Genomic DNA, 24,092 nt, shown 5'->3' with positions numbered 1-24,092 from the left:
GAACAGCTGAAATTGGACCAGAGAGCCCAGATTTGCCAGCCGATCATTCAGGTCCGGAACTCTGATCTTGCCTTTTAATGATTGATGACCGGTAAGTCCTTTGCATTTTGCATTCCTTTGGCGCATGTTTTGAGAAATGAAGATTTAGCAGGCCAACATCTATCTTTACAGAGGCTGAGCGCCTTGTGACTTGTAAGAGGTTGAACGTTCCGTGATCATTTGTAGAAGCCAAGCATTCATGAAGAAGCTTTTGGTTTGTAGTCCTTTATTTACTGAGGGGTCGGGTGAAAGCGGGCCCTACGTAACCGGTGCCCCGCGGAAGCCGAGACACAAGGGGCCCTTATCTTTGTTTTATCAAATGGCTTCTGGCCAATCAGAAGCATGGATTGGGGCGTGAAGTTCCAGGGACGGAATCAAAAGTTGCATTTGGGCGCTTTCTCGTTGGCTGACATGCGGAAGCTCGCACTTGGCCGGGATGGCTCAGGACGGGACGAGCACCAAGAAGAGGACACGGCAATTTATTACGCTCCAATATGGATAGGCCTATTTCCATCTCTTGACTCTTTACTCCTCATTTTTTGCCTCTTTTCTTCTTCTTAGGAACAGCGACCATCTCATAACAGCTGTTACAATCGATCGTCTCATCGATCTTTGGAACATCAACTGAAACACTACCACTCTCAGAGCGCATCAATTCTCTTATCACTCCGCTCTAATCTCCCTTTAACCTGTGAGTGCGATAGCCCGAGCTCCCTCAATTTCAATCGACTGACTCGTAGAAAGCCGTATTTTATTTACCCGCACCGTGATATGTGTGGTGTCGGGTTCATCTGTCACATCAAAGGCCATGCAGCGCACAAGATTGTAAGCGATGCGAGGAACATTCTCTGTAATATGACCCACCGAGGTGCCAGTAAGTAAAGCATTTTTCCGCTATGAATCAACTGACCTTTTGTCGTAGCCGGTGCGGATGCCCGGGATGGTGACGGCGCTGGTGTCATGACTGGTATTCCCCACGACTTTTTCGTTCGTGAGGCTAGCTTCTGCTTCGATGCCAAGCTCCCTGGGGAGGGTCACTATGCCGTAGGAAATGTCTTTTTCTCCACGGACGATTACGCCCAACAGCAAGGAACCTTCGAATCAATTGCCAAGTCTCTCGGTTTGAGAGTTCTTGGTTGGCGAGAAGTCCCCACCGACAACTCCATCCTTGGTCCTGCCTCTAAAAGCAAGGAACCCAAAATTCTCCAGCCTTTCGTCGTTCTTGAGGAGCACTATGGCCCCGGACAGGACAGCCAGGATGGCAACTTCGATGAGCGGAAGTTTGAGAGGGAGCTATACATCCTTCGAAAGCAGGCTACTCACAAGATGTAAGTAATATTCCACCTTTGATGCTTCAGAATCATAACTAAAGCATTCAGCAGTGGCCTCAAGAACGGCTTCTATGTTTGCTCTCTTACCACCTCAAACATTGTCTATAAAGGTCAACTCTCCCCCATCCAGGTCTATAACTACTACCACGATCTTAACCACGCTCTCTACGCTTCTCATTTTGCCCTTGTTCATTCTCGTTTTTCCACCAACACTTTCCCTTCCTGGGACCGGGCCCAGCCTATGCGATGGGCCGCTCACAACGGTGAGATCAACACTGTCCGAGGTAACAAGAACTGGATGCGCGCGAGGGAGGGTAACCTCAGGTCTGACAGGTTCGGTGATGACCTTGAGCTCCTTTACCCCATCGTCGAGAGCGGCGGTTCCGACTCCGCAGCGTTTGACAACGTTCTTGAGTTGCTCGTTGTGAACGGTGTCATGACCCTCCCTGAGGCTGTCATGATGCTCATTCCCGAGGCTTGGCAGAATAATGACCTCATGGAACCGGAGAAGAAGGCGTTTTACGCTTGGGCAGGTTCTTTGATGGAGCCTTGGGATGGTCCCGCTCTCTTCACCTTCTCTGACGGTCGATACTGCGGTGCCAACCTCGACCGAAACGGCCTTCGACCCTGTCGATTCGTCGTCACCTCGGATGACATCATGGTCTGTGCATCTGAAGTCGGTACTATTACCATTGAACCTGAGAAGATCATTCAGAAGGGTCGTCTCAAGCCTGGTAGGATGCTCCTCGTCGACACCAAGGAGGGTCGTATTGTCGACGATCGTGAGCTCAAACTCACCACTGCCAAGCGACAGCCTTTCGCTGCTTGGGTTGAGTCTCAAGTCCTTCGCCTCCCTGAGGTTGTCCGTCGAGTCCAGCGATTTGAGAACATTGATGTATCTCTCGACGAGGTTCCACTTAGCACCGACCCTAAACTTCTCGCCTTTGGCTATACCATTGAGCAGCTAAACATGCTCATGCTGCCCATGGTACATGAGGGTCACGAAGCGCTTGGTTCTATGGGTAACGACGCTGCTCTTGCTTGCATGTCTACTACTCCTCGAACGGTCTACGATTATTTCAGGCAGCTCTTCGCCCAGGTCACCAACCCCCCTATCGACCCCATCCGAGAGTCTATCGTTATGTCCTTAGAGACCATGGTCGGCAACGAGGGCAACCTCCTCGAAATCAAGCCTTCTCAGCTCCACCGATTGCACCTCAAGAGCCCTATCCTTACCATTCAGGAGATGAATTCTGTGAAGCACATGAAGCTCGCCAATTCTGGCTGGCCTTCCATCACTATTGATATTACATTTGACAAGCGTGAGGGTCTTCCTGGATACCGAAACGCTCTTGACAGAGTCCGCCAGGAGGTTATTAACGCTGTCGATGCCGGATTCAAGTCCGTCATTCTCTCTGACCGAGCTACAAGCCCCGACAGAGTGCCCCTTTCTGCTATCCTTGCCGTGGGCGGTGCCCACCACTTCCTCGTCAAGGAGAGGAAGAGATCTAAGGTGGCGCTCATGGTAGAAACCGGTGAGGCTAGAGAAGTGCACCATATGTGTGTTTTGATCGGTTACGGTGCGGATGCAATCTGCCCGTGGTTAATCATGGAGATGATTTACAAGGTGGGCAGGGAGGGTTTGTAAGTTTATCGTTCGCATGATACGACTTTCGCTCATTGAGCTACAGGGTCAAGGAATCTCAAAGTGTCGAGAAACTCGTTGCCAACTACATGAAGGCTACGGACGAAGGTATCCTCAAGGTCCTCTCCAAGATGGGTGTTTCAACACTTGCTTCTTACAAGGGCGCTCAGCTCTTTGAGATTCTCGGTCTTCACGAGGAGGTTGTTGGGGATTGCTTTGTTGGTACTGCCTCTAGGGTGCAAGGTGCCACCTATGAGCTTCTTGCGATGGATGCTTTTGAGTTCCACGAGAGGGCTTGGCCCACCCGAGACGCGGTCATGGTCCCCGGCATGGTAAGTTTTCTGAATCAAATTGCAGAGTGCCGTGCTGATGATGAATAGCCCGAAAGCGGAGAGTACCACTACCGTCAAGGTTCCGAGATGCGTGTCAACGACCCCGTTTCCATCGCCCAGCTTCAAGACGCCGTTCGACAGAAGAACCAAGCGGCGTACGACACTTACTCCAAGAACTCTCGAGAGTCTATCAAGCGAGGTACCCTCCGTGGTCTTCTTGAGTTCAATTTTGAGAACGCTACCCCAGTTCCGATTGAGCAGGTTGAACCTTGGAATGAGATCGTCCGACGATGTGTCACTGGTGCCATGTCCTACGGTTCCATCTCCATGGAGGCTCACACTGCTTTGGCTCTCGCTATGAACCGTCTCGGTGGAAAATCCAACACTGGTGAAGGAGGTGAAGACGCTGAGCGTAGCATTCCCATCCCCGGTCCCGGGGCCGAACTCAACGGCCAGCCCTTCACCCATGCGATGGAGCTCAAGCCTGTATGGGACTCTCGACGATCTGCTATAAAGCAAGTCGCTTCCGGTCGATTCGGCGTCACTTCCAACTACCTCGCCGACTCTGATGAACTTCAGATCAAGATGGCTCAAGGTGCTAAGCCTGGTGAGGGTGGTGAGCTTCCCGGTCACAAGGTGTCGGCTTCTATCGGTCGAACTCGACACTCTACTCCTGGTGTGACTCTTGTCTCTCCTCCTCCTCACCACGATATCTATTCTATCGAGGACCTTAAGCAGCTCATTTATGATCTCAAAGCTGCCAATCCCCGTGCTCGAGTCTCGGTCAAGCTTGTGTCGGAAGTTGGTGTTGGCATCGTTGCCAGCGGTGTAGTCAAGGCCAAGGCCGATCACATTACCATTTCTGGTCACGACGGTGGTACCGGTGCTGCCAAATGGACATCCATCAAGTACGCCGGTCTTCCTTGGGAGCTGGGTCTTGCCGAGACTCACCAAACTTTGGTGTTGAACAACTTGCGAGGCCGAGTGACTGTTCAGACCGACGGTCAGATCAGGACTGGTAGGGATATCGCTATTGCGACCTTGCTGGGTGCCGAGGAGTGGGGTTTCGCTACCACGCCATTGATCGCTATGGGCTGTATTATGATGAAAGCTTGTCACAAGTGAGTGTTCTAGTTTGAAAACGGCAGCAAAACTAACAACCATTAGAAACACTTGTCCTGTTGGTATCGCCACCCAAGACCCAGCTCTCCGAGCCAAATTTGCCGGCCAGCCCGAGCAGGTCATCAACTTCTTCTACTATGTTATTGAGGAACTTCGACAAATTATGGCCAAACTTGGTTTCCGAACCATCAACGAAATGGTCGGTCGTGCCGACATGCTCACTGTCGATGATTCTCTTCGAACTCCCAAGACTGCCCACCTCGACTTGTCTCACATCCTCAAACCTGCCCAGCTCCTCCGTAACGATGTGGCTACTTACCGAGTCAGGGCCCAGGACCACAAACTCTATGTACGACTTGACAACAAGTTCATTGACGAAGCTGAGCCTGCCCTCCAAAAAGGGTTGCCTGTCACCATTGACTGCGACGTCGTCAACACTGACCGAGCTCTCGGGACAACCCTTTCTTACCACGTTTCTAAGCGGTATGGTGAGGAGGGTCTTCCCCGTGACACTATCCACATCAATATGAAGGGTTCTGCGGGTCAGTCTCTCGGTGCTTTCCTTGCTCCCGGTATCACCATTGAACTTGAAGGTGACGCCAACGATTATGTTGGCAAGGGTCTTTCTGGAGGTAGACTTGTCGTTTATCCTCCCAAGTCTTCTCCATTCAAGGCTGAGGAGAATATCATCATCGGTAACGTCTGCTTCTTCGGAGCTACTTCCGGTCAAGCCTTTGTTCGAGGTATTGCTGCTGAGCGATTTGCCGTTCGTAACTCTGGGGCTACTCTTGTTGTTGAGGGCACTGGTGACCACGGGTGCGAGTACATGACTGGTGGTCGTGTGGTGGTTCTCGGTCTTACCGGTCGAAACTTTGCTGCTGGTATGTCTGGTGGTATTGCGTACGTTCTAGACATGGCCCACAGCTTCGCTCCCAAGGTCAACATGAGTACCATCGAACTTGGCCCTGTCAGCGATCCTCAGGAAGTTGCCGAGCTCCGAAGCCTTATCGAGGATCACCGACATTACACTGGCTCTGAAATCGCCGATCGAGTACTTCGCAATTTCCACCATCTTCTCCCCATGTTTGTCCGTGTCATGCCTCTTGACTACAAGCGAGTCATCGAGCAGGAGGCTCAACGAGCTGCCGAGGAGAAGAAGCGACAGTCTGTTATTGATCTCATTCCTTCCCAGACTGCCTCCCAAGTCGATCTCGTTGCCACTGGCTACGACCCCGTCCTCCCCCGAGACGCCAACGCCCTCACCGTGTCCACGTCTGCCCTCATCTCTCCTGAAGGCTCTCCCAAGCATAAGCCGCAAGAGCCTCAGATTGTCGATGTCGAAGACGCAATGGTTGACGAGACTGCTACCAAGGAGCGCCTTGCCAAGGTCGACAAGGTCCGAGGCTTCATGAAGTACAAGCGACTCAATGAGGCTTACCGACCTCCGCGAAAGAGGGTCAAGGACTGGAAAGAGATTTCTACTCGACTGAAGCCCAGCGAGCTCAAATACCAGTCCGCTCGATGTATGGATTGTGGTATCCCCTTTTGCCAATCTGATACAGGTTGCCCCATCGCCAACGTCATCCCCAAGTGGAACACTATGATATTTGAGGGTCGGTGGCTGGACGCGCTCAACCGATTGCTCAAGACAAACAACTTTCCCGAGTTTACTGGCCGCGTCTGCCCTGCTCCGTGCGAGAGTGCTTGTGTGCTGGGTATCAACGAAGCTCCTGTCGGTATCAAGTCTATTGAGTGCGCGATCATCGACAAGGGCTTTGAGATGGGATGGATGACTCCCAACCCTCCAGAGCACCGAACTGGCAAGCGCGTGGCTGTCATTGGTTCTGGTCCTGCCGGCCTGGCCGCTGCCGACCAACTTAACAAGGCCGGACACATTGTGACCGTTTACGAGAGGCAAGACAGGGTTGGCGGTTTGCTCATGTATGGTATCCCCAACATGAAGCTTGACAAGGGCGTTGTTCAGCGTCGTGTTGACCTGATGGCTGCCGAGGGTGTCACGTTCATCACCAATGCACACGTCGGCGTTGACTCTCAGTATGATCCTCTCAACATCAAGGCTGAGAACGATGCGGTTATTGTTGCTACAGGTGCCACATGGCCTAGGGATCTCAAGCTCCCCCACCGAGAGGTTGATGGTATCCACTTTGCTATGGACTTTCTTACTCCGAACACCAAGGTCAAGGCGTTTGGTGATGATGCTCCTGGCTTTATCTCTGCCCAAGGCAAGGATGTCATCGTTATTGGTGGTGGTGATACTGGTAAGTCGCCAAAAAACTTTTCGATCGGTATTGGCTGCAACTGATCCGTACCGATAGGTAACGACTGTATCGGCACATCTATGCGACACGGTGCCAAATCCATTGTCAACTTTGAGCTCCTTCCTGAACCCCCAAAGAGTCGTGCACCTGATAACCCTTGGCCCATGTTCAACCGCTCCTTCCGCACCGACTACGGACACGCCGAAGTCCAGGCTCACTTTGGCCACGATCCGAGAAAGTACTGCATGGCCACCAAGAAGTTTGTCCTCGATGATGAGGGTAAATTGAAGGGTCTGGACACTGTGCAAGTCGAGTGGACTAAGCAGAATGGTCAGTGGAAGATGGAGGAGGCTGTTGGATCAGAGAAAGTCAGTCTTCGTTGATGTTTCTAGTATCGAAAACCTATCTGACACGTCGTGCAGTTCTACCCCGCCCAGCTTGTGTTGCTTGCGCTTGGTTTCCTCGGTCCTCAACAAGAGTGCCTCAAGGCTCTTGGTGTCGAGACTGACCCTCGAACGAACATCAAGACTGCTCCCAACGTGCGCCATTTTTATTTTTCCTTGCCATACTGCATGAGCTAATTTATCTATAGAGCTATTCTACCAACGTTCCAGGCGTCTTTGCTGCTGGCGATTGTCACCGAGGCCAGTCCCTCGTTGTCTGGGGTATCCGCGAGGGCCGACAAGCCGCTGCTGAAGTCGACACCTTCCTGATGGGGTCGACTCACCTTGCCTGGCAGGGCGGTATCGAGAAGAGGCAGTACGTCGTGCCGTCCATTTCCAAACCTCTCCACGGACTCGATGAGAAGGCCGGCGACATTGAGACGAGCTCTCAAGGGGTGGACCTCGAGTCTGCCTCTGTGACTGCTAGTGCATAGATTCGACAACGGTCAAAAGACTGTGAAAAGGCGTAAAGCCAAAATAAATAATAAAATACCGATCAGAAAAAGTCACGAGTGGAGAACAGTGGAGAGAAGCTGGGCAGTAATAAATGGGTCTTGCCTTCTGTTTCCAGTCTGTCTTTGCTTTGGCCTATCTATCTTATTACCTAATCATTTGCCACATCTTCGTTTTCCTTCTCTGTCTCTGAATTGTCTTGGAAATTTATTGTATGCAGTTGTCTATAAGTAGAAGAAATGAAAAACATGTTTCTATAAATGCACGCGGTCGGTCTCCAATTGATAAAGTGAATACTAAGCCTCAGGTTGCAGTCCAAGATACAGTTCAAACCATATACCATGGCATTGTGCATGCAAGAAGTGTTGCTGTAAAATGAACAGCTCGTGCCGTCCCTTGGCAGTCTTCGGCTTTCCGCTGCACGTGGTGGGAGATATAAATGACCGCTGGGGTCCAAAAAAGACAAGAAAGGATACACGTCAGTCAGGAGTTTGAGTTGCAGGAACCCGAAACGCGTGGGCTCCGGTTAACCTGCAGGGCGAGGAAGACGCGCTTGGCTTTGGCGTTGGTGGTGGTGATGCTGCGGGTTGCCACAGAATGTTGCCTTGCCATGCAAGAAGCCCCCCATGTTTGGCGGTATCAGCAGCGGGTTGGCCTGGCAGGAGCGTTGCCGGACTGAGGGGACAGTGGGTTGTTTGCATCCTGGCCGAAAAAGCTGTTCAGCTGCGCGGGGATTACGTCAAAATAAATGGCACTAGCGGTGACGCGACTGAGTTTCCACCCTGTGTTCCTGGGTGTTTGTATTGCTTGGCGAGTGACTTTTGTAATGCGGGTCAGAAGAGGTGTAATGTGCGGGAGTATATTTTGTAATGTGTTTCAGGTTGAACCAGCGGCCGCACTACTGGCCTCCTTTCTGCCCTGTGTCATCTGCCCGCCCCATCACCATCAAAACCAGGCGGCTGTCCTTTCTCTTTCTCCTTTCCCTCTTTCTTGCACGCCCGCTTACTCACACACAAACTACAGTCACTCTTTAGCACCACTTTCTTTCCGCCATCGACGCTCCATCCACTAACATGTTCGCCAACTCCCTCCCACTCATCACCGCCCTCCTCCCCCTTCTCACGCTCACAACCCAGGCGGCCGCCGCCCACTCCAACCAGCCCCCCCATCTTCGCCACAGGCGGGTCCTTCACCATCGCCGCGACATCGAGAACAAGCATCCCCACGTCGCCATGGCTCAGCTCCCGCCCAGGTCAAACGCTGGCCACGCAGATGCCAAGAAGCTCATCAAGAAGAGCGTCAAGAAGCGCGGCCAGACCTGCCGAACGCGCGGCTCCTCGTACTCCACATCTGCATCCTACGGTGACGCTGCTGCCGTCCAGACCCTGTCCTCTTCTTCTGACGGCGAGCCTGCATCCTCTAGCGCTGCCTGGTCTGACGACTCTTCTTCTTCCTCTTATGTTGCTGCCGCCACTCCCGTCGCGGCCACTTTGAGCAATGAGCAAGCCTGGGCTCCCCAGGTACGTAACTTTCCTTTGGCCCATTCCACCTTTGTCTTTGTCCTCCGTACTGACACCGCTGAAAGGTTACCTCGTCTTCCGACGACTGGTCTGAGAGCACCACTGCCGACAGCTGGTCTTCCAGCGCGACTTCCTCTTCTGCCTGGACCCAGCCTACCACCTCTTCCGGCAGCGACTCTAGCTCTGGGTCTTCCAGCTCCGGCCTTCTTACCATCACTGACGCGTAGGTCTATTTTTAGACTTTGTCATCCATTTATAATCGGGTTTGCTAACTTGTTGACACGTAGTACCTGTGGCTATTCCAACTCTGACTCGGACAGCCCTAATGGTTCCGAAGACTGGCTCAACTGTGGTCTCGACGGTGCCGGCTGGACTCCTCCTACGGTCACTGTCGATGAACTCATCGCGGCCGAACTTACTACCGACGGTGTCTTCTCTCCTTGCGCCGACTATGTCGATTTGTTCAATCAATACGCTGAACAGTATGGCCGTGAGTCACATTCTCTCCACAGAATATGATCCGAATTGAGCACTTTTAATAGTCAAGGGCATTATGCTCGCCTCTTTCGCTATGCAAGAATCCACGTGCAACCCTTCCGCTACCGGCGGTAACGGTGAGGCTGGTCTCATGCAACTCGCTTCCGAAAACTGTAGTGGTGCTCCCAACGGAGAGTGAGTCAATCTCTGTATTTACATTGTTCAGCCTTTTAAACATTTTTTCCTCAGCTGTTACGACGTCGACTTTAACATTCAACGCGCTGCCGAGCTCTTCTCCGGCCTCATCAGCTCTAACGGCGGCAATGTGCTTTTGGCCATCGGTTCTTACAACGGCTGGTATTCTGGCTTGACCTATGCTGCTGGTACTGCTGCTGCTAGCCTGGGCCAGTGCAGTGCGCAGAACAATCTTGATTATATTCATCAATTCTGTAATGGGTGGATGCAGAACAAGAGTGGCTACACCTTGGGTACTTACTGTGAGTATCCTTTTTCTCGCATAGCAGTGGGCGTAATTGACCCTTTGCTTCAAGTCAACCTCGCGAGTTGTTAAGTGTTTCTCACAAGTGGTTACTACATATATCAAGAACTGTATTCTATCTGTTTTCTCATTTCTCTTCTCTTTGACATGACGCCACGCTCGATGCCTGGAAAAATGACTGTTTCACGTTATCATATCACTTTTACCCCCGCCATGCAAGTTTTTGATCTGTACCTCTTTTCTATACCTGTGGTAAAGTTGCTCTATATCCATGCATTCGGTTTATCAACCTTTTTGGAATTACACCAACTATATATTGTGGTGAAAAAGAAATGTACAATGCCCAATGCATTGGATGATGATGCCACGAGTCCAGCTCAGATAGCTAATGATAAATGGTGGGTAATTAATTGATCACGAAGAAAGTACACTTTTCTGCACTCTCTTCCATCTCCTACGCTCTATGTCTAGTCATGATATCTGTCTTTTACAGGATCCCAATCTCTTTCCCATACCGCCTTTCTCGGCCACCTCATCTCGAACCACTCATTCATTAGGCGTTTGACTTCATCATAATCGGACTCGATATCATCGTTCATACCCAATATTGATACCTTGGGATTGTCTTGAATCATCTTGAAAACTCTTTTGGCGTGTTCGGCAGATTTCATCATGTGGAAATGAGACACGGATTTGGCTAAAATCAAATTTTTTGGTCAGTCCCTCTTTTTTTTTTAAAAAAAAAGTCTTCAAGAATGGAGGACATGGGGGACTCACCATCAAGATACAAATAACGAGAAAGGAGCCTCATACAGTACTGTCGAATATCGACCTGCTCCCCCGGGAGAGCGGTCGTGGACAAGATATTCGAAAGCGAGTAATCGGCTTCATGCCATGTCGGCGTGAGGGGAAGGTGGGGCGGAGGCAGGTATTTCGGGTAAGCGTCGCCGGGACCGAGTTCGGGGGCGGTGATGGTTGTTTCTTTAGGAGGGAAGAAGGCGTTGAGGCCAAGGGTGCCGGACGCTGTCACGAGCGCCATGATCACTGGGGTGATAGTTAGAATGGGATCACGTAGAAAAAAGAAGAGACTTACTGCAGTCACCACATTCGGGGTACTGGAAAGTCAAACGCTTCATCATATCGGCCGACAAGACGTCTTCCTGTCGAGTCCAGAAAACGCCAAAGCATCGGTTGAGATCGATTATGCATCTGTTGTGATGATGTCAGATTTCAAGCTGTGACGAAATATTGGAAAATAGAAACGTACCGGTCGTTTTGAGAAGGGTCTTCACCGCTCCTGAGCAAAGGGGGCATAATACCGTCCATCGAGGCTATCGCCAAGTAAGCACAGAGGTACAGGGACAAAGAAAAGAGAACTTGCAGAAAAGGAATTCTGTTGCCTTTGGTGCTTCCCACCCAGCCTGGTGAAACACCTTTTGCATCCTTCCCGGCTCCAGCGTCCACCTTTCCCCTCTATGCACCTCAATCTTGACCACATCATCATCATCTTCTGTAAAGCCGAACAAATGCTTGATGGCACTACGGGTATCACTGTCCCAGCGGTCGTGGGATCCGCTGAGGGTGCCCATGTTGGCCACGACCCACGTCCAGAGGAGAGCTTCTCGCCATCTCTCGACGCGGAGGGAAGTGAGCAGCCACTGCATCTGCACATCACCCTCCCCAATCTTCATTTCCCTAAACTTTCTCGTGCTGCTCAACGTCAAGGCTTCCTGGAACATCAAGCTCGCCTCGTGATGGAGACCGCGGGTGATGACCTTGGGCACGTGGGCAAAGTACGGTCGGAGGCGATGGGGGAATCGTCGAGAGAGGAGGGCATTGGCGTGGTAGAGACCGCCCATCTCTCCGGGATCGTTGATATGGTTCTTCTCGACGTCGGGCTTGACTTGTTGGTTATACTACAGCCATGTAAGTTGGTTATACTACAAGATGGATAGTTTGGTGAGAAAAGCTCGACTTACGCTGTGCTCGAATCGGATGACGGAGCCGTAGAGGGGAGAGTGAAAGTCGGAGACGGCGTGCGGGCGGAGCAAGAAAAAATCGTCGTTCAATGCGATGATGGCGTCGGCCTATAGGCTCATCAGTGCGATTCGAATGTAATCCGCTTGACCTACCAATCCGGGCAACCACCCGATCCTACTCTCAATCGCCATCGAGTTGAAGCTCGGCAACGCCTTCTTCTTCCACTCATTTTCCCTCCATTCCCGTTCTCCCATAAGCTCCTCGCGGCCATCCCGATCAACTGAAGGGATATGGAAAACTTCCCAGTGCGAGGCGTATCTCAAGGTGGGATACGACGCCTCGGCATAATGCTGTCTCATTTCGCCCGCTTTGCTGACCGAGTAAGGGTGGAACGGGTGCGAAGGGTCGGACGGGTCACGACGGGAGAAATCGAGCCAGGTGGGTGTTTGGAGGATACGCCATTCAGATTGGAGGTGGCGGGCCAGGGAGGGGGAGATGGATTCTGGAGTGAGTCGCTCCGTCAGGTTGGAGACGGACGCAGGAGCTCGGGCAAGCTCTCGCGGGTGACGCCTGCCCTGGCCGCCCTTTGAAGCGGCCACTTCCAGATCAGGAATGATCGAAGGGGGAACGAGGTCCAAATCTTCGGGGTAGTTGAAGGGGTAGTCGGCAAGGATGAGGTGAAAGGTGCGCAGGTGGCCGGGGAGGGCGTCGAGGACAGACCTCATCGAGTGGACCAGCTCGTTTTGCTCGCTGGGACGGGTCAGTGTTTGCAGACGACACCAGGCAGGCTGCTCGACTCACCGGAAATGGCGCTCTGGCGAGTTGACATTTTCTTTTTCTCTCCATTCCGCCATACTGTCTCTCCAACGATGATCGGACCCATTCACCCAGAGCCACGTCGCATCGAGGGTCTCTTCCTCGCCCATCTCCTTTGCGCCGCAAAGCGTCTCCCCGTCTGCAAACCACTGTTCCAAGCACTGGGGCGGAAGGAAGCGAGTCGGCCTGAGGCGGGGGAAGGGGGGCTCGGGCGGCGGCAGCGGATGGAATGCCCGCCAGCGGGGGTCGACCGAGTCGAGACGGTCGTCGCCGAGGCGCTGTGGCGGGGGCGGGAATGTGGTGGAGAGAAAGTGCTGCTCCGCCTTGGGCCTGGAGAGCGCGGCGAGGGGGGAGGAGAAGGGGAAGAGGAAATGGTGCACGAGCCAGAGGGCGAGCGTCCAGAGGAGGAGGGGGGTGAGCGTGCGGGGGGTGAGGTGGGGGCGGATGTGGCGGGAGAGGGCGCTGCGGATTTTGCGGGAGGGGGAGCGGGCGGGCGCGTGCGGGGCGTCGAGGAGGCTCTCGAGGCGGGACGGCGACGGCGCGCGGCGGCCGTGCGGGGCGGATGCAGGGTGGAAGCGCGGCGAGCTGGGGCTGAGCGAGGAGGAGTACGAGTCGTACGGCTGGGCTGGCGGGCGCAGCGGGGGCAGCGCGGTCGGCGGCATGTTCGGACGGGCGTTGGGAGCGGCGTCGAGACGTCGAGAGCGGCGAGAGCAGCGAGAGCGGCGAGAAGATGCAAAAGAGGATGGACGCAGGTCGTGTGGGCGGTCGTGTGAGGCGTGGGAATGCCGGCGGGCGCGCTGCGGCGAAGAGAACGCTGCGGGTTAGTCACTCGCGGGCGACAGTCGCTGCTGCTGGGCAGCGCTGGGCGACAATCCGGCGAGAGGCGACCGGCGCTGTGTGAGGAATCTGCCAGGCGTACGACTCCTTGCTGCACGCCCAACTCGCAAGAGGTCAAAATGGCTCGCCATGCATAATTCAATTACCAAACCGCACCCCGCAGTGCTCGGCACTCGGCACAGTCGGCACGCACCGCACACAAACATTATACACCGCTATATTAAAAAAGCCCGTTATTTACTAGCAGAACTACAAGATGATACACTTCTCCTTCCAGCCGTCGCCCCTCCGTCCCCCAGAACCGCCTCCCCTTGCCCGGCTCCCGACCGCCACCCGCGCTGCCTCGTAAACTGCCTCCTGCACCCCCCGATTATGCTTGGCCGAGCACTCTGCTCAGGACATCAGCCGTCGTCATCTCATTTTCCGATTACCTGCCCCTTCTTACTGGGAGATAACGAGAAACCCACCTAGATACCGGCTCGCACGGATAGCTCGGGCGGTTGCGAGCCCCTCGTCATATGTCACAGGATGCAACGAACGTCGGCCAAGCCTTTCTTTCACCCCAGGGTCCTCCCGGAGATCGCACTTGAGCGCTGGACGGTTCTCATTGTCAACGTCTCGCATGGATATTCATTTTCTTCTCCGCGCTCCGGCATAAAACGCTTCCACTTACCGATAAGGATTACCTTGACTCCTGGACAAAATTGATTGACTTCGTGAATCCACTGATATAGTCATCGTCAGTGTTTTTGGTCATATAGGTCAAACGACTTGCCTTTGATTCCGTATTTTCTAATGACACTGGCGAATCGACCTAACACACATCGTTAGCATTCATCGGTTGAAAAGTATAATAGTTTCACTTGCAGAGAAACAAATCATGACCACATGTGTATCGGCATATGAAAGCGAACGTAACCGGTCAAAGTCTTCCTGGCCTGTGATACAACCTATCAGTGATCTATGCATCCCTCTGCGGAGATTTCATTCAACAGGTTATTGCAACGGGGGTGCAAAGACGTACCGGCCGTATCCCACAGGCTGAGCTCTACCACCTGATCGTCCACCTGGATCATCTCCACATAATTCTCAAACACCGTAGGTTCACTGTAAACGCATAAGACGCCTTTTGACGGGATTTTCCTCGATTGGGATCAATGAGGATGGAAGCGACATACTATGTGGTTGGAAAATATCCTATCAATCCGTCAGTACGAGTACTCAATCCGTCAGTACGAGTACTCTTGTGAGAAACAAAAGACAGAGCACACACCTTTGGTGAATACCGTCAATAGTGATGTCTAAAGCGAAAAAATAAAAAGTCATCCGCCCCATTCTCATACACAATCGCTCCGAAACATACCTTTCCACAAGCACCATCTCCCAACACCACAAGCTTTCTATTCAACTACACCATATGATCAGTTCTTGGTTCGCCTGTTTGATCAATATCCCTGTTTGCTTACCGGTTTAGGCGCCATCTTAAATCTAAATCTCTTGGACAGAAATCTCTTGGACAGAAGACAAGTTGACAACCAGCAGTCTCCTCTCCGATAATGTACTGGGGCCCGATATTCCTTTTTTTCCCCTACTTGACCGCAATTCGGGAAAGGACCTCCAAACTCGACAGTGGTTCAAACGCACGCCAGGCGGGTAGATGGAGCAAGTATTTCAAAAGATGTGTTGGGTCGCTAGACGAGATAAAGAATGGGTGTAGAATGTTGGCGATCCCTCGTGCTATTTGCGCGCACGGATGTGGATACGCAATGAACAACAGGATATGATTCGTTGAAGCGCAGGCTGGGAGATGTGCTGGAGAGGTGTATCAGTGAGGGAACAAGAGTTGTTGTTGTTGTTGTTGTTGTTGTTGTTGTTGTTTTGTTCCCCTCTGATCGTTCACACGCGTCCGCGACATAATCAGAAGCTGACCCCCAGCGGCTAATTCCAATTCCACTTCCCCCGCCTCCACGCCGCCACGCCTCCACAAATCCCATCCTCACACACGCAAACCCATTTCCCTTTTCTTCTACACTTTTACACTTCTACACTTCTACATCCATTCATCCCAGGTGCAAGTCGACAACCGCTCCCCAAGACATGTCCAATTCAAAACCATATATATCCTCCTCCGGCACACTTGGTGCCCAACCTCTTACGCACAAGATATCCATCAAAATATCAGACTTTGCCACTCTGGCTTACCTCTTTTTCGAGACACTCGTCAGCGTAAGTCAAAGCAAAAACGTCCAAATACACATCTTTCATTACATGTGTGATACGGGACGAAATGGGAGGCAAAAAAAAGAAGACCAATGACGATCGTTTGTCTAGCCAATCGTCAACCCGGCATCATGGACCGATCCTACAGCTCGACCTAAATCAACAGGGACAGGGCGACCAGGTGCGCCAGGCGGTGGTGGAAGCGGTCCGGGAGGTGGATGGGGAGGCGGTGGCGGTGGGGGCGGGAGTGGAGGTGGCGGTGGTGGTGGCCGAGGATTCATGACAATGGGTGATCTGCGAGGGGGCGGAAGTAGGTCATATCGCACCGCCTTTCTATACCAATCACATTCGCTGACAAAACATATTTCAAGCCGTAGACGGATGTCGAGCAACTTGTGGCTAAATCGCATCGGTATCGTGTATATGCAGTTGTATATGTCAATCTGATAGAGCCAATAAAGAAAAAAAAGAAAAGTGTAAACAGTTCAAACAAGAGGATAAATAACATGACAGGTTCCGAACGTCCCAAGATCGTAGCAATCAATACTTTGGTATCTGTAGGCGTCGGCAATTCGGTACTACGTGGCACGTCATAGAGCGACTAGCACCCTTTATAGGCGTAATATAACATGAAAAAAAAAAATAGTAATCAAAACAAAATGGTCACAAGTTTTCTATATTTTAACCCCAGTACGTGATTCGGCGCTTGCGGAACGCAGTAGCAGAGGCATCTTCGGCAGTCACAGTGACGGGAGTCTCGTCATCAGCACTGACGCTGGAAGAGGCGACCTGCTCGTCGTCTGCAGAAGATACAGCAGGGGTGGGAGAGGCACTCTCTTGGGCGGCGGAAGAGTAGATAGAAGAGGACTCTGAAGCGGCAGCCGAGTCGTAATCAGAGACTGCTGAAGGAGCAATCACCTCAGAAACAGAGGCAGACTCGGAGAAAGAAGAGTAGGAGGCAGTCTCCTGCGCGGTGGACTCAAATGTAGTGGCGTCGGCAGAGATAGAATCGGTAGCCGTAGCCGTGGTATTGGCCATGAGCTGAGCGAGGCTGGGCAAGGCAGTCTCAGAAGCGGACAAAGACTCGCTAGCTGAAGAGCTGGCGTTGGCAGTCAGATCGGAGGCTGAATCGGTCTGGACGGCAACGGCAGGGTCGGTCGCGGTAGCAGAGTAAATGGCAGTAGAGCTCTGGCTAAAAGTCCTTTTCCCTGTTCAGCGCCTGTACGTAGATAGCAAAAGAGCTCACTTACGCGCTAGAGACGGCGTCGTCCTCTTCCTCTTCGTAATCTTCACAGTCCTCTTCCTCCTCGTCGTCTTGCCCGCTAGTAACGGCAGAGGATCCGCCGGTAGAAGTACTAGCGGCAGCCGAAGTGGTGGGGGAAGAGGCAACGGCGGCAGAAGTGTTATCCTCGTATTCGTCATCCTCCTCGCACTCGGGCTATCGGTAGTCAGCACATGTTCCTTAAAGGCCAGGCAGAAACACACTCACGTATTCATCATCATCATCGCCGTCAGTGCTAGAAGAGCTGCCAGTGGTAGTATTGGACCCATCGTCGGCGGCGGCAGAAGTGGATGAAGCCTGGTTGGCTGAAGAAGCAGGGGTAACGGCAGCAGCAAGGGTGGCAGCAGCAATGCTAGTGGCGTCAGAACCAGCGGTGACAGTTTGAGTTACAGTGACAGTAGCGTAGACAGTAGAGGCCTAATTTCCGCATAAGTTTTTGCACCAAAAATTCACTAATTCAAACTTACACCGTCACAGGATTCAGAAGATCCAGTTGCATCGGCAGCCTGAACGGCACCCAAAACTGTTGTAGAGGCCGCCTGAGAGGCCACAACGGGGTTGGCAGAAGAAGACCCCGCCTGGACGGAAGTTGCAGCAGCGATGGCGGCGGATGCACCAGACGCAGAAGCGCTGTCTGCTCCATCCTCATCCTCATCTTCCTCCTCGCAGTCCTCCTCTTCTTCTTCAGGGCTAACGGCCGCAGTAGAAGCGCTGGTGACGGCAGAGTATGAGCCGGACGCGGTGAGCGAGCTACCATCCTCTTCTTCGCAATCTTCCTCGTCGGCGCCATTAAAGCCAGCCCCTACATCGGTAGAGTTGTCGTAAGAGGTGGAGTTGGAAGTAATAGTGGAGTTTGCGGCAGTGATAGTGGAGCTTGCGGCAGTGATAGCGGAGTCTGCGGCAATGATAGTGGAGTCGGCAGTGATAGTGGAGTCTGCGGCAGTGATAGCAGAGTTTGCGGCGGGGGTTTCCTCGGCGAAGCTTGTCGCGCTGACGTCGGTGGCATTAGCGACAAAGTCTGTAGAATCATCCTGACGGGCATGGAAAACGTATCGGGGGCCAGTGAGGAGGGCACCGTCGGGGCCACGACGCGTAAAGTCTACGCGGGCGACCACAGAGGTGCAGAGGGCGAGATATGCCGCAGCAGCGACGGCGTTGGGGGCGAGCTTCATTATGATTTGCTGTGGATGGGGTGTTTGGCGAAAGTGGAAGGGGTGGGGTGGCGGTGTGAGCTAGTGAAAGTGCGCTGATGGAAAGAGTGACTGTGTTGAGTGATGGAAGTGGTTTTCTATAGCGGAGGGCCGAGCACAGCTCTGGATGATGGCGTGGAAGGTAGGAAGGAAGAAAGAAAGAATGTGGCAGGGGGTATTTAACTACGGAAACAACGCTTTTGGCGAGATGGGAGGGAAACGCGAGAAAGGGATCAGTGCGTGACCTTTTAAAGGCTGCCTTTTGATCCATAGATTATAATAATCCCGCATGGACACAAACAACACGCCTACTTCCCCCTGACCCGCTCGGTCACACTTCAGGGTCCGTGCCTGCTGATTTTTCTTTCAGCCCCTGAGCCGTGTTTCATCCTTAAAACTGCAGACTGTTTAAATAAGTGTCCTGTATATAATTGTAAACCTATCGTTCCTCAACATCAAGGCTGTCGACAGATGCTACAGTAGGTAGACCGAGTTCGAAGAGCTCGACGAATGACAGTCTTTCCCTCATCTATGCAATATCCACGCGACAAACAACGACGCACAAAACAGAGTAAACAATGAGCGACGCGTTTGGCCCTGGGGACCATAACGGAAAGCGCGTTTTGTCATAGTCAGTCACGCTCACGTCATTTTGGGTTACGTAAAAAGCACTCCAAGTGTTTCATTGCCATCAGATGTGGTATATCGCGACCCACAACTTTCCCATGATGGCATAGCCAAGTCGACTGTTCACCTTGCTGCCGTTTTGTCCTTCTCAGATACCTATCGTCATTATTTCATGTGTCAAAGAACAACGAAAGCCTCGCCTCCCGAGCTCCAATGCCGTCCACCAAGTCCTGGTCGATAAATATGACGTAGGCGCAGATAACCCACCATCATAGAGGAGGGTAATAGTTTTCCATCCCCCACTTGCAAGCACGATGGAATTTTACGTGGGCAGCAGCAGAACTGTTTGACTTACTGTCCGGTGCTTCATACAGTGTAGCTGAAGTAATCGAGTAGGTTGTAAACCCGGCTTCTATCAGTTTTCAACATAATACAAGAAGCTAGCTAACAAAGAACCTTAGTCTACTGTTTTGATCGCTCGGATTTGTGTGCAGCACCCAGATCTCCAGTGGCTGCCAGGTAGCGTGTTTCTGTATTCATTAGCGTCGTTCCTTTACTGACAGGCTCTTTCTTTTCAGGTACAGTCCTCTGAATTTGTGCTATTTAGTTGATGGCATGTACGAGCGAAGAGGAGAACAGCAATGATGATTAGCATACACAAAGCCCTCCTTAACCAGGTCTCAGAAGACGACGGCGTTGTTGCTTTCTTGGCACCATATGGGAGGAATGCTCTTACAGCGACAAGGCTGCCTAATATTCACCAGTCCAGACGCCTACCTTCCCACCTATCTTCACACTGTCAAGATGCGAGAGAGCCTCAGAACAAAGCAATCCCTCTATGAGCGACATTGCAGGCCAGGTACATGCCTCAACTTTGCCTTATGTTTGATGATGTGAGCTCTAAAGACCTGGAGCCATTAATCAGGATCGATAAGCAAGAGTTCTGCCTGGCCATTGTCAAGTTTACTGGATGATGTTGTCTTTGAGCAGAATGGGAATTAAAAGGCCCGCAAGCCCCAAGACGCAAATGGGTGTGTTTCTGGATCAGTCAACATTGGGATTACAGTTGAAACCTTGAATAGGCAATCCAAAGTGAGTAACAAGTGTTGTTTGATTTTCTGACACATCAGTAAACTGACTCTATGCCTCTGTCATAGCTGCCTTCATTGACTGTCTGCTTAACATAGAAAACATTGCTATTGCTATACCCCACATGCACAACAAATAAATGATATGGGTGGATACAGCCAGACAAGCTAAAATCTGCAAAGCCTTCCTCAACAAGTATGCCCTTCCTATTGTAGTACAAAACCCTGATTCCACTGTCTGCTACTACTCCAGCAGATGATTGAACTTGGCATGATCAATCTGGAGTCTCAGACTACCCACTTCCATCATCTTTCAGTGAGAGCCTTCCCTCTTTTATGGCTGAGAGCTTGAACATGTTGCTAATTGAACTTTAGTTCAAAAGGAAGAAGACACACCCCCTTGGACCTCATTTTCAGGCATATCAAAAAAGATTTATGTGAAAATATGAGGAGGCAATGGAAGACTAAACAGGAATGATAATCAGAATTGATATATGAAGGTCCCCAAACCCCTAATAATAGCTAATAATAGCTATCCCAACTCCAGCAACTGAAAATGATGAAAAAAAATCATTGTGAGTGAATTACTGCTTTTGGATATCTCTCAGGCAAATATTGACTCTGTTCCCAGCACAAAATTCAAAGTATGAAAGATGGACAACATTATGGTCTGATAATTGATCAATTGCCAGTCATGACAAGGCTGAAGATATCAACCATCCAGTTCAGATATGATGGGGGCATAGTGTATGTGAATGACTCAAAGGCTTGTTCACACTATAAAATGCCTGATACAAAAGTTTCCATACAGAAAAGGTCAAGCAGCAGTGTCCATGGTACTCCTTGTGAAAATCCATGAAGCTGGCCAAAAGTCCTGCTGAGGGTACCACAATTCTGTTTCATGGCTTTGCCTCTTACCTTGCATTCAAGTAAGTCTCAGGGACAGATATTGCATTTTCTCCTTGCATGTGGATACTAATTAAACATGCCTCCAAAAAGCAAGCCATAATCCCATTTCCAATCTTGAATCTGATATGCAGTCTGTAGCTCTAGACCAGTCAGAGCCTCAACCTGGACCTTTGGGATTGTAAGCTTCCCAGCATTTGTTATCTTGCATGGTTGGCATTCCTAATATTGACCTCATGTCTAGTATATTCCTTTTGTTTCCTATTGCTTCTTCTTTAACACCTGAAGTCATAGATCTCAAATACAGTTGGACTCACCTTTTCATATTCTGAGAAAGAGTGCCATTCTTCTGCTATATAGTCATTGGAGACTGGTTGTGCTTCTTCAGGTGGTAGGTGGGTATCCTTGTTCATTTTTCATCTTTATTGACTGTACCAACTAACTAGGCATGGCAGCTATACATGATGTGTCTAATTCCAACATTCCCAAGCACATGATCAAAAGAATGTCAACAAGTCTGATATGAAGTGGGCTCTAGAATTTAGAAAAGAGGAAAAGTTTGTATGGTCCTGCAAAGCAAAAAGAAGCAGTCCTTGCCAACTGTGAGCTTCTCCCTTGGAGAAAATATTGTATTTTGACTAATTAACATGCAGACAGAAGCCATGCTCTCTCCTGACCTGGTGCAAAGACAACAATCCAGAAGCAGATTTCCCATGTACCTTTGGTCTCAATCATTGGCATGTTGGCAACCATATTGAAACCTCCACAAAAACTGCCTAATGTCAGTTCATTGTTGACAATATTCCTTTCTTTGCCTTGACACAGGTGCTTGCATCTCCTCAACTGGCCACCAGCTAGAGCCACTCCACAAGCTTGAGATGTGTCATTAGCAAGTGGTATTACAGTTGCTCATGTCCCACAAGTTTGCCATGGGCAGCTGCAACATTCTTATTAAAAAAGAAAACAGGAAATTTCATTTTATCTGTGATTTTCATGGATTGAACAAGGTGACCCACAAGGATGCTATGCCAGTTCTGAAAGTGGATGACATCCTCCACAGGGCTGCACATGGTACCATATTCACTGGAATTGATCTCTCTAATGTGCAACCTCAACATCTTGAGTATCAAAGGCATACTGAATAAAGTACTTGATGAGAGGGAGAAAAAGAACAAAAACAAAGAATGGACCTCCAAAAGTGAGTTGATCATCATCTGTAAGCCCATTAAGACTGACAAACAGAGGTGAAGAAAACAATCCAAAACCACTCATGCCTTCTTCAAAGACAGAACCTCTGAACCCCCCAAGCTAACCAAGACCCCAAAAATCTCAAAGTCAACTGAAAGCTTGAGGGGCAATGGGAAAGGAAGAGGGGGAGGACAAGGGCAAGGCAGAGGGAGAGACCTGGGTCTATGTAAGGCTCCCAATGTTCCCTGCACCCTTGCATGGTTTCTCTGTTATTGATCATGTGCTGATTTGATTCTAGTTCTTCTTTTATTCCTTTTTTAATTCTGCTTTTACCATGCTGTTCCCAAACACCCCAAACTGAGAAGCACAGATCCTTCCAGACTCTTCTCTTCTTTTCTCCATCCTCCAGGAAGAGAGCTTCCCTTGTTGCAGTCTTTCAGGTATTTGGTGGGTGTTTCTTTCTTGCTTCTTCTAACCATTTACTGACTGGGCAGAGTAGTTCTTAGGATTATTATTGACTCTACACTCAGCTTTCCCACATTTCCCTGTCCCCTCCACTAGTACCTCTCTCTTCCCTAACACCTCACACAGTCCTCCTGCTCTTCCTCTTGTCTTCTTCCTCTCCTCGGTTCTCCAAAACTACTTCCCCAACTGCTTATTGTTCTCTTCATCCCCATCCTCCTTATTGTTCTCCTCATTCCCTCACAGCATCCTGGATGTTAATAACCTTCATGAAGATCTCATGCAGCAAGCACATGAGGGGACGGCTGGCCATCTGGGATTAGAGAAGACAATGGAGATACTCCGGAGCGGTTACTTCTGGGAAATGATGTCTAGGGATGTCCATGAGTTTGTCCGGGCATGTCACTCATGTCAACAGGTGAATGCACCTACGATGAAGCTGGTTGGTCCACTCCATCCTCTCCCGGTCCCGCGTGACAAATTTGACGACATCGCTATGGATTTCATTGGACCGCTTCCTCCTTCTGGCGGATATGACTATCTCCTCACGATCATGGATAGGCTAACGGGGTTCATTGAACTGGTCGCCTGCTCCACCACGATCAATGCGCGGGATCTTGCCATCCTGGTTTGGGAGCGATGGGTGTCTTGTTATGGTTTGCCGCTCTCGATTACTTCTGATCGTGATACACTGTTTACCTCGCGATTCTGGACAACACTATGGGAGAAACAAAATGTGAAGCTCAAGATGTCCACGGCCTTCCATCCCCAGACTGACGGCGCATCTGAGCATACGAACAAGACAGTGGTTCAACTCCTTCGTAGTTGGGTGGACCGACATGGCAAATCTTGGGCTAAATACCTTCCTCGTGTTTCCCAAGCAATGAACAATACCGTCAGACACTCTACAGGTTTCTCTCCCGCACAACTGGTCTTTGGTCGCCGACTACATACTCTTCCTAGTCTTCCCCGACCTCCCTCCTTCATCCAGGCGTCTCTTCCTACGCGGGCCGAATGGACTCTCGCTGCTGATCGCACCGACCTCTCGCTCACTGAGGCATGCGATAATCTACTCCTCTCCAAGCACCGCATGGCGATACAGGCTAACCGACACCATCGCTCTGAAGTAGTCTACTGTCAGAATGATTGATCCAACCTGGATCTGGAGGCATGGGAATTGCTGGTGGAGGCATGGGAAATGCTGGTGGAGGCATGGGAAATGCTGGTGGAGGCATGGGAAGAAGGGAAGATCAAATTACATAAGTTAGAACACTTGTGGTATTGAAACAAATAAAGAAAAAGGATTGTAGAATAGTTTTCATGCAACTTAGACATCTCTGGCAATCGGCACCATGT

At 50.9% G+C, this 24,092-nt stretch overlaps 5 protein-coding genes and 1 pseudogene across 6 annotated transcripts; 3 read left to right on the top strand and 3 right to left on the bottom strand.

The window, feature by feature from the left end:
• Positions 1–571: 571 nt before the first annotated feature.
• Positions 572–7,892, top strand: CNJ02910 (glutamate synthase (NADH), putative). The gene is made up of 10 exons (XM_024657991.1): positions 572–730; positions 784–913; positions 962–1,367; positions 1,422–3,014; positions 3,062–3,347; positions 3,396–4,468; positions 4,515–6,748; positions 6,806–7,116; positions 7,171–7,287; positions 7,341–7,892. Exons 2-10 carry the CDS (start codon positions 811–813, stop codon positions 7,623–7,625), a joined length of 6,408 nt encoding a protein of 2,135 aa, XP_024513686.1. The 5' UTR covers positions 572–730; positions 784–810; the 3' UTR covers positions 7,626–7,892.
• Positions 7,893–8,611: 719 nt separating this feature from the next.
• CNJ02900 (hypothetical protein) lies at positions 8,612–10,479 on the top strand. Its single transcript, XM_567570.2, has 6 exons — positions 8,612–9,164; positions 9,230–9,387; positions 9,452–9,654; positions 9,707–9,836; positions 9,891–10,138; positions 10,193–10,479. The coding sequence occupies exons 1-6, from the start codon at positions 8,718–8,720 to the stop codon at positions 10,210–10,212; spliced, it is 1,206 nt and encodes a 401-aa protein (XP_567570.1). The 5' UTR covers positions 8,612–8,717; the 3' UTR covers positions 10,213–10,479.
• CNJ02890 (hypothetical protein) lies at positions 10,434–13,643 on the bottom strand. The gene is made up of 8 exons (XM_567569.1): positions 12,922–13,643; positions 12,273–12,870; positions 12,120–12,227; positions 11,522–12,056; positions 11,408–11,471; positions 11,234–11,349; positions 10,918–11,184; positions 10,434–10,837 (listed from the first exon to the last, which is right to left on the bottom strand). Exons 1-8 carry the CDS (start codon positions 13,596–13,598, stop codon positions 10,608–10,610), a joined length of 2,595 nt encoding a protein of 864 aa, XP_567569.1. The 5' UTR covers positions 13,599–13,643; the 3' UTR covers positions 10,434–10,607.
• Positions 13,644–13,891: 248 nt separating this feature from the next.
• Positions 13,892–15,672, bottom strand: CNJ02880 (Rho small monomeric GTPase, putative). Its single transcript, XM_024657990.1, has 10 exons — positions 15,240–15,672; positions 15,137–15,181; positions 15,047–15,074; positions 14,952–14,970; positions 14,798–14,880; positions 14,641–14,711; positions 14,549–14,587; positions 14,447–14,498; positions 14,241–14,366; positions 13,892–14,162 (listed from the first exon to the last, which is right to left on the bottom strand). Exons 1-10 carry the CDS (start codon positions 15,252–15,254, stop codon positions 14,023–14,025), a joined length of 618 nt encoding a protein of 205 aa, XP_024513685.1. The 5' UTR covers positions 15,255–15,672; the 3' UTR covers positions 13,892–14,022.
• A 669-nt stretch (positions 15,673–16,341) lies between these two features.
• On the bottom strand, positions 16,342–18,695 carry CNJ02870 (hypothetical protein). Of its 2 annotated transcripts, none has more exons than XM_567566.2 (4): positions 17,743–18,695; positions 17,483–17,692; positions 17,244–17,431; positions 16,342–17,194 (listed from the first exon to the last, which is right to left on the bottom strand). In XM_567566.2, exons 1-4 carry the CDS (start codon positions 18,445–18,447, stop codon positions 16,675–16,677), a joined length of 1,623 nt encoding a protein of 540 aa, XP_567566.1. In that variant the 5' UTR covers positions 18,448–18,695; the 3' UTR covers positions 16,342–16,674. The 2 variants fall into 2 exon arrangements, with proteins under 2 accessions (XP_567566.1, XP_567567.1); XM_567567.2 differs by having other exon boundaries at positions 16,342–17,185.
• Positions 18,696–19,224: 529 nt separating this feature from the next.
• Positions 19,225–24,091, top strand: CNJ02860 (annotated as a pseudogene).
• The last annotated feature ends 1 nt before the right edge of the window (position 24,092 follows it).

Source organism: Cryptococcus neoformans (genome assembly GCF_000091045.1).
Source record: "Cryptococcus neoformans var. neoformans JEC21 chromosome 10 sequence".
Lineage (NCBI taxonomy): Eukaryota > Fungi > Basidiomycota > Tremellomycetes > Tremellales > Cryptococcaceae > Cryptococcus > Cryptococcus deneoformans.
The sequence above is the reverse complement of the archived record's forward strand: the minus strand, read 5'-3'. Positions and strand labels throughout refer to the sequence as shown.